The sequence below is a fragment of the Colobus angolensis genome, unplaced genomic scaffold (genome assembly GCF_000951035.1).
Source record: "Colobus angolensis palliatus isolate OR3802 unplaced genomic scaffold, Cang.pa_1.0 Scaffold152, whole genome shotgun sequence".
NCBI lineage: Eukaryota > Metazoa > Chordata > Mammalia > Primates > Cercopithecidae > Colobus > Colobus angolensis.
The window spans coordinates 119720-129709 of NW_012114622.1; the positions used below are offsets into that span (position 1 = coordinate 119720).

The 9990-nt window shown below is 38.0% G+C and overlaps 1 protein-coding gene across 1 annotated transcript in view; it reads right to left on the minus strand.

The window, feature by feature from the left end:
- Positions 1-9210, minus strand: part of SLC5A12 (solute carrier family 5 (sodium/monocarboxylate cotransporter), member 12) — a 51739-nt gene extending 42529 nt beyond the window's left edge. The window contains exon 1 of the mRNA XM_011936300.1: positions 8538-9210. Coding sequence (XP_011791690.1) covers positions 8538-8876 — 339 coding nt within the window. The 5' untranslated portion in view covers positions 8877-9210. The remainder of the gene's footprint in view (positions 1-8537) is intronic.
- Between the last annotated feature and the right edge of the window lie 780 nt (positions 9211-9990).

The window sequence follows — 9990 nt, forward strand, 5'->3', positions numbered from 1 at the left end:
TCTTTTAAAGCAGAGCTCTGATCATGTTGCTCTTTTTCTCAAATTCTTCAATGATTCTCTATCATTGACAAAACAAAGTTCATATCCCAGGCTTGATATTCCAAACCTTCCATTGTCGGACCCACACCCTCCCTTTCTTAAATCATATCACTAACCTTCACATAATTTATTCTCCACATGCAATTATTGTTTATCGTTCAGCTAACATGTTTTGTGCTTTTTCAGACCTTTCCTTTGTTTAGGCAGAACTCTCAATATAAGAGCCACTCTCCCCAAATTTCACAAAATCTTAGTCATCTGTCAATAGATGGAAGGAAAAGTAAATACGTTCTTTCAGATATAGAATTATGCAGTTGAAATAGTCCTTTCTTCTTTCACAGATGAGAAACTCAAGGCTTAGATCATAGATGAAACCATCAGCCCAATTGCTATTCCTGGCCCTGATCATACTTCATCCTCTGAGCTCATATGGCACTAATACTAAGACTTTTTTATGGTTATCAGTTGCTATCTTTTATTTTGGTGTTGAATTTTATTATCTCACTATATTAGTTTGTTATTAATACTGTATAAATTAATTGTCACCAATTTGTTGTTTTGAAACAACAGAAATTTATTACCTCTTGGTACTGAAAACCAAAAGTTAAAAATCGGTTTCACTGGGTCAAAATCAAAGTGTGAGCAGGAGGCTCCTACATGAGGCTCTAAGGAAAAGTCAGCTTCCTGCCTTCCTGCTGTTAGTGGCTGCTGGCAGTCCTTAGCTTCTGGTTCCATCACTCCAATTTCTGCCTTTACAGTTACATTGCCTTTTCTTTTCCCTGTCAAATTTCCCACTACCTCCCTCATATAAGGATATATGTGATTGTATTTATATATAGCCTCTCCGGATAACCCAAGACAACTTTCTCACCTCAAAATCCTTTAATCACATTTGCAGTAATCCCTTTTAAAACAAAAAAAACATGTAAAGGCATATTCACAGCTTTCAGGGATTATGCCTGGATATATACTGGGGAAGGTATGCTGTTTTCAGCCTACCACATTTACTATCCCTGATATATACAAGTACTGTTCTCTTTTATTCATTTTTATCTTTGTCATTTACATATTCATTCATTCAATGAATATTTGTTACCTGCTTTATATATTGCATTCTGACACAAAATGGTAAGTAAATATGATATAGTCCATACCATAGAGGATCTTACAGATTAGATGAAGTGACCATTAACACATATTTATACTAATAAAAGTAAAGTTGCAATTGTGATATGTTCAATTGTGATATGTTCACAGCTAAAAGTAGCTGTGAACTTACTAAATAGTAGGATCTGATTTACTGTTTTGGAGGTAAGGAAAGGTTTTTCTCAGTAAGTATTCCAGAAGACATTAACACGTGTCTTTCAGTGTATAATAAACATGTATTGAAAAAACAAAATAAAGTTTTAAAGTATCAATTGGCTTGACGATTAAATTTCTTGCTAGTAGTTTCTACTTGATAGTAGTTGTTTTTTTTTCTGAATTTAAAAAATTCACTTTGATTAAATCAAGGATTGACAACTGAGTTATCCTTTCCCTAGAAACAACAGATAAATGTTTCATGGCTTGCAATGGGCCCTTCTTTGAAACAAAGGACATCTCTTGGCAGAACTGTGATTCCATTTTATAATAACTCACATTCTGAATTTATCCTGCCAGATTCTCCCAAACCTGAGGTAGAAAACCACCTTATTTTCAGGCCCTCCTTTCAGATGATACATTCTGTGAGCCAGAATGTATAGTCCAGTGAATATGTGAATGAGGGCACCAGGCATAAGGAAAATATTACAGAGGAAGGGAAGTCAGTAAGGAGTCAGCAGTCTCAAATATCATAAGATAGAAAACACTGCGAAATGTTTGTGGTGAAGACAACTTAGGTTCAAATCTTGTGCCCTTGGGAAGACTATTTTCTGCCACTAAGCCATGATTTTATCTTCTGAAAGTGGATGTTGTATGGATCAAATGGTGGGAGATATGATAATGCCAAGTACAGAACTAGAGCTATAGTAGGATTTAATGACTGCTGTGGTCACTGAGGGTGCAACACCCATAGTTTATTGGCATTCACTGTTCCAGTACATGTTGACGGCATCTAAATGTGCCTGAGATTATCTACTGGAGAGTGTTCTGAGCCTTTGCACAGGGCCACGGGGCAGATCAGAAAGGCTTGCGGGTGTTATCATTGGCACTCAGCCAATGACTAAATGGAGTTGGAAACAAAATAGCCTGGCTTTTTGCCTTTCAGTGAGGACAATCCTCAGACATGCTTTATATTGTCTATTAGAGATCCCCAGTTGGACTGAACCCCAGTTGTTCACAGTGGTAACCTGCTCAAAATTACATTTTTTTATTGGCATCTTTTTCTTCTATGTCTCACATTGCCACTTGTCTATCAATGCTTACTAGAATCACCTCCCCCAGATAAACTTGCATTCAAATCCTTGTTTCAGGATCTGCTTCTAGTAGAATGCAACTTAAGACAGAGACATTTCTAGTAAATATAATGCAAGTAAAAATTTTGAAAATGCTTCTGTAATGAGGTGTGTTCTCTTTCTGAGAGGAACTCTTTTCTATCACATAAAGAACTCAGGGTAGCCCACAGGAGGATGAGACTAAAGGTAACAAGGACAAGTTGTCGTCTCATTTGCATTCCCCTCAGCCAGCAAGCTGCTAGCCAACTTGCTACCTTATGGAAGTCACAGAGATGGTCCCAAGTGAGACCAGCACAATTTTATGGGGCCCATCTGAGCCAGGCAAAATTGCTAATCTGCAGAATTGTGAGAAAATTAAATTGTTATTTTGAGACATTTATTTTGGGGTAGTATGCTACGTAGCGATAGATAACCATGAATACAAAGATTGGCACTAGAAGTGGGGAGATGTACCTAAAACCAAAAACATGTAGCATTAGCTTTGGTACTGGGTGGCACAAGGAATTCTGGAAAACCTAAGGGGCAACGAATCCTGAAAAACAGTAAAGCCATGAGGATATTGCTATAGGCATCTTGAAAAAAATCAATGGTTTTCACATCTCAGTTAAGTTCTACCCAATTCAGTCAACCCAGTAAAATTACAAAGATAGTACTGGGGAAAAGCTATATGAACAAAGACCTGATCAGAAATCAGGCTCCTTGAATTCCAGTTTGAGATTTGCTGGCATCTCACTCTGTGATCTATGCTTCAGGGTTCTCATCTGTGAAAAAAGAAAGACTATTCCAACTGCATACTTCGATATCTGAAAGAATTTATCCACTTTTCCTTTCAATGTATTCACTACTTCATTCAGTCGTCACCTTTGGTGTATATATAAGCTATTCCTATTGTCAAAAGTAAAACTGCAACAGACAAGTTGCATGCTTCATGCCTGTTTATAAAAATACCTGAGGTGACATTGACCAACATTATGATGGATTATTTTCAGAACCCCAAACTTGATCCAGCCATACTCTTTTTTCATCTCAGGAAATACCAACTCTACTTTTCAGGTTGGTTCGAGCCCAAATAACATAGAACCAGCCTTTACTCCTCTCTCTCCCTTCCCACACCCAATTCATAAAAGAAATCTGGGTGCTTGCCCCCCACTTTCAAAACAAATTTACTTGCATTCATCCTCTCTTACCACCCTATTACTATCATCTCTTGCTCAGATTATGTAAGTACACTCCCAGTTACCTCCCTGATTCATCAGTAAAAACCCTATAATTATTCTTAATACCTAGTTAGAGTAATCCTCTTAACATACAAATCCCATCATGGCACTTCTCTTCCCAAACACTGTAATGACCCATCATTTCTAAAGTAAAAGCTAATCCCTATGATGACCTAAGAGGCCCCATAATGTTGGTTCAGACCCTAAATATCTCTTTTACAACAAATATGATATAGCACCATTTACTCTGCTGAAATAGTATTCAATAACGTCTTATAGATAAACATTGAATTTCTCAAAATATAAACATAATTACTAAAATACTGCCACTGTTATTTAAAGGAGAACTAAAAGGAAAGCATTTACCTAAAAAAAGTGTGTAATTTATAAATGCCCAGAAACCACTGTACAAGAAAACACAGTGAAGTAGTAGCCTGGGCATTATCATAAAGAAAATTTGAAATTGCAGAGAAGTAAGTAGTTCAGAAGCCAAGAAGTCCAAGAAAAAATGAGAGAACAGGTAGGCACTGGCCTATAAGCCAATATTGAATTAGGTAAATAATAACAAACTGGATTTATTAGTGTATGATGAGAAGGAAGGAAATAACTTTAAAGTGAAGATAATATTGTGAGACTAATAATAAACTGTACAATTGACATAATGAACATATATGATATTGCAAACTAGCGAAGCCTAAATTATCACTTGAGGGTGAGAAGAATTCCCTATACTTTGACTTGTGACAGGGTAGTGATAAACTAGCACAGATGGCATATCTTAGTCTTGAAATCCCACTGCATATCAAGGCATTTAAATCAGTTGGCTATTGCTATAAAACACCCACCCCCAAACTCATTGGCTCAAAAACCAAAAACTTATTAATTCTCATAACTCTGAGGACAGGCTGGGTGATCTCTCTGGTTTCATCAGGACTCTCACGTAGCTTCAGTAACTTGGAAGATCAGTGGAGAGAGGTCTGAGACGGCCTCACTCACAGGTCTGGTAACATGTATTGGCTGTTGGCTGGGTATCTCTGTTCTCTATGTGTCCACTGCTGCTCCTGAAGCTAGATCAGCTATGCTAGCTTCCTTACACAGCAGTATCAGGGCAGCATCCCAAGCCGACAAAGGCAGAAGCTACAAGGCTCATAAGGCCTAGGCTCCAAGCTCACAGAACATCACTTTGGCTACATTCTAGTGGTCAAAGCAAGTCTCAAAACTGGCCAAAGTTCACAGGGTGGATAAAGAGATTCCACCTCTTTCAATCTTTGGTATTTAAAAAGACCCTAGAAAGCATATCTTTCAATAACTACTAGAGAATGGAGGCTGAAGAAAGAAACAGAAACTTAAGATACTACAGACAGACTAGGCGGTTTAAATCTGAAGATAGCAACAACAACAATAATCAAAATAATGCAACACTCTTACATAGTATTTACTATTTGCCAGGCTCTGTTAAACGTATTTGTTTACAATACATCATTTACTCCTCACAGACATCCTTTGAGATAGATGTTTTTATTACCACTATTTTACACATGTGAAAACCAGGTATACAAAAGTTAAGTAGTTTACGCCAAAGTCATGCAGCTAGCAAGTAGCAGAGCTGACATTGAAAGTCAAGTCAACAGAGTTTAGGTCCATACTCTTTTTTTATTTTTATTTTTAAAGACAGAGTCTCACTCTGTTGCCCAGGTTGGAGTGCAGTGGATCTCAGTAGTTCACTGCAACCTCCCAGGTTCAAGTGATTCTCATGCCTCAGCCTCTTGAGTAGCTGGGATTAGGCATGCCAACATGCCTGACTAATTTTGTGCTTTTTTTTTTTTTTTTAGTAGAGATGGGGTTTTGCCATGTTGGCTAGGCTAGTCTCGAACTCCTGACCTCAGGTGATCCACCCAACTCGGCCTCCCAAAGTACTGGGATTACAGACGTGAGCCACCACGCCTGACCTAGAGTCCATACTTTTTTTTTTTTTTTTTAGACGGAGTCTCGCTCTGTCACCCAGGCTGGAGTGCAGTGGCCGGATCTCAGCTCACTGCAAGCTCTGCCTCCCGGGTTCCCGCCATTCTCCTGCCTCAGCCTCCCGAGTAGCTGGGACTACAGGCGCCCGCCACCTCGCCCGGCTAGTTTTTTGTATTGTTAGTAGAGACGGGGTTTCACCGTGTTAGCCAGGATGGTCTCGATCTCCTGACCTCGTGATCCACCCGTCTCGGCCTCCCAAAGTGCTGGGATTACAGGCTTGAGCCACCGCGCCCGGCCAAGTCCATACTTTTAACTTGCATGCCATAATGCCAATTTTTATAAAACAAGAGGTAATCTCAAAATAACCTCATGTCTACTTTACACACTCTGGATTACTTACTATTAGGTCACTAAAAAGTTAAAAACATGTAGAGGCAAAAATAGTAAATATTTTGAAAACAATTTAGTAAATTAAATTCAATGAAGTCCTTATATTTTCAATACTTGTACTAATTTATAGATTTAAAAAGAGAATCAAATCTCCTTAGTTACATAATTGCAATTGGTTTAGTTGTTTTTGCAGTAACTGAGTCATTTTACTAAAACCAGTTACGGCTAAGCATGAATTGAGCAGCATATATGGAATAGACAGATTGCTCAAAGTAAGTAAATTGTTCAATAATTTTAAGATAACATTTTTATTTCATTTAATTTCTGGAAAATGTACTCATTTATAGTGTGTGTATAACTTTTTATTGTAAAGTTACTATGTACTAAGGTAATATTATTATGTGCAGTCGTTTTTGAGCATTACAGCCTTAAAATATCATGCAGTGCAGAGTGAAATGACTCATTGTGTGTGTGTCTTTACACACTGAAAGACATGTGATGTCTCTGCCCTCAACTCCCTAAACATTGGTGCTGACCCCTAATCATTGTGACAACCAAATAGCCTACAAATATCCCAGTTACTCCCACTGTGTGGCACCAGCCCCACTGAGACCCCTGCCGTATGTAACTGGGCACTCCCATCTCTTTGATCTTATCTTTTACCATTGTCCCCTTTGTTCTGTCTTCTCCAAGCACACTGATTTCTATGCTGTCCTTCAACATGTCAGTCACACTCCTTTCCTAGGGTCTTTGCATCTGTGACTCCTTCAGCCTGAGATGTACTTCCCTTGTCTGGTGCAATTATTTGCTTTCTTCCAGTCTCCATTTAGATGTCCTTTATTTCTTGAGGTTTCATATGATCACTGTCTATGAATATGGACATTCTCCACTCATACCAGCATTCCTCCTCTCTATCTCATCCTATTTACTTTACTTTTTCTCCTTTTTTTTTTTTTTTGTAGGACAGGATAGCATAGTTATTTAGCATATGATAGCTAAAGGTAGACTGTCTGGTTTGAAAAACTGTTACTTGCTAGCTTTACGTCACTTAGCAAGTTACTTAATTCTATATGCCTCAGTTTTCTAGTCTGTTAAAAGAAGGTGATGGTACCTATCTAAAAAAGATTGTTTTAAGGCCAAATGACTTAACACACATAAGGAACTTACGGAAGTACTTAATACCTTGTTAAATACCGTATACATTTATATTATAATTTTCTTACACAGTATATGTTTATTGACTGCCCTTCTCTGCTATGAAGTAAGCTCCATGATAGAGGAACTTGGTGCAATGCTTTATGCCTAGGGCTATGACAATGCCTAGAACAAGCTGGGCGTGGTGGCAAACCCCTGTAGTCCCAGACACTCGCGAGGTTGATTCAGGAGAATCACTTGAGCCCAGGAGTTTGAGAACAGCCCGGGCAACATAGCAAAAGCCCCGTCTCATAAATAAATAAATAAATAAATAAATGGAAAAAAAAGGAGTGCCTTTTTAAGTATCTTAAGAGTAGATGCTTAATGAGTATTTACTGAGTATAGTCATAAAAATTACATTCCATAAAACTGTGGAATCAATAACACTTTTTAAGAGTTCCTAAAAAGTGTTCATTTGCTTGAGTGGCTTTTGAAGGCTAGAATAACATTTCATAGTCATTTAGCTTACAGATTTTTTTTAAAAAAATAGGTCTCTTTTGAGTCTTCTGCAGTGACTTAGTAGGAATGATGCCGGATAATGAAAGTAAACACCTTATTAATAGAAACTTATTTTTTATCACACTTCTATATTGAGCATGCAAATTCAATTTTGAACATGATGTCTTCATTGAGAATCACTGTAAAGCCAAAACACCACTATCTCATTTCCCTCTCATTAAATAATTCCTATATTTGTATTATTTAGCAGTTCCTTCCTGTTAAAATATGTTTTGTATTTTTCAAAAATATTTCCATTCCCTCATTAAAAATTAGACTCTCATTATAATTTGTATTAAAATGCCCTCTACTCTTTGACAGAAAGGCCACTAAGTAGAGATACAGAAAAAATTAGGTTCTCAGGTCACTTTACTATTCAAAAATCTTAACTAGGTCATTTATCTCTATCTCAATTTTCTTAGCTGGAAGATTGCCATACTCATGATAGATGTTCTGTTTGCTTTTCAGAATGATGATGTTCATAATAATAAAAAATAACATCAGCCCTTTTATTGCAAGCCTCCTACAAGTGAGACCATACATTAAGTGCTTACATAGAGGTTCTCATTTAATCATTAAAATAGCCCTGTGGGATTGTCAGCATTATTTTCTTTCTATAGATGGGAAAATAGATATGTCTCTCTCCAAAGCTTAGGCTTTTAAAAAAAAAAAAACCTTTTAATGTCTTTCTCATAATGTGTAATTGTCCTGAAAATTAGTGAATGTTCTTCAACTACCAGGTGCTACCATCAAGAGGATAAAAAATATAAATAAATAACAGAGAAGAATGGAGAAATCATCTTACCTCATAAGTGCTGGTGATACCAGATCTGTAGAACACAGGGAGAAAGAGCTCTGATGTTAAGATGACGACAAATAGATAAGCAATGAAGAAGACTGCGAAGGATGCCCCAAAGCGGTAGACTTCAGAAGGGGTCCCCAGGACCGTGACAGCTGACATGAAGCTGGCTGTCAGAGACAAGGCGACAGGGCCAAAGCTCATTTGCCTTCCCCCAACCAGGAACTCTCGGGAAGTTGCCTTTTTCCTCTCCTTAATGGCAAAGAACACCCCAATTCCAGAGGAAACGAAAAAGAGGGCTGCAAATACAACATAATCCCAAATTGCAAAGTTCTTCACCTCCATACTGGAAAGTATGACACCAGAGAGTTTCTTTCAGTGAGGTCTCAGGAAGAAGACGTTTTCAAAAGCAAAGTTCAGTACAGTGGATGCTTTGCTGAGAGGGGAGGCTGTGATTCCCTGAAGAAAATGATTACCAGAGGCACTTGTGCGAATCTTCAGACACCAAGGTGTACTTAGGGAAGATCTCAAAAGTTGACTTCAAAGAAGAATCTGGTGGTGGTATTGGCACCAATAGATGAGAATTTGAAATCTGACCCTGGCAAAGAGCTGTCTGCTCCTCTCCTAAAGCATAGCCACGGAGAAGGAATTCAGACGTGTTCTGAAATTATAACCACTGAGGGTGGAATAGACTGGCCAGATAACATGCTGTTTTATCTCTTAGATTTTTTTTTTCTTACTTAAGGTTAAACATTACTGGGAAACATAGAATTGATAACAGTTGACCACCTCAGCATTTTTAATTCGTGAGGCGGAATCTGTAAAATGCAAACACAATCCTCAGCAGTGTCTCCCTCCTGAGGAAGGGAAAGTGAAGGCTGTGTGCCTGCAATTGTCTGAGGCAGTGGCTGTGGAGGGAAAGGAGCAAAGGACTAGGAATCCAGAGACCTTTGCTCGAGTCCTGGCTCAACCAGGAGAAAGCCGTGATACACTTCACAAGTCATTTAACATTTCTGAACTTCACCTGGAACACAGGGATAATAAGACCTTGCAAGGTTTTTCAGTCTTAAACTTCCTGACTCTCTTTGTTCTGATCGTAAAATGAAAGGTAATAATATCTACCTCATTGGCTACTGTCTGTGCTTACAGCAGAGAACTCTTGAACATCATAGTTTTTCTTTCTTTCCACTAGGACTCAGAAAAATGGATTTGCCATTAATTAACAAATTATTTATAGCCTTCAACTTTGTCTTGTCTTTCTCTTATTTTTACCGGGTTACAACAACTGTACCCACAGGCTAAGTTAGAATTAGGACCAGGACAAATGAGAGAAGGAAGGTAACAATCCGGTCATAAATTCCTGTTTCTGCCCTCTTTAAACTCTGTCAATTGTTCCAAAGTACCTCCAGTGCAATTTCTAATTTTGTTCTTGCTTCTCTTCCTTCTTCAGTGGCTTTCT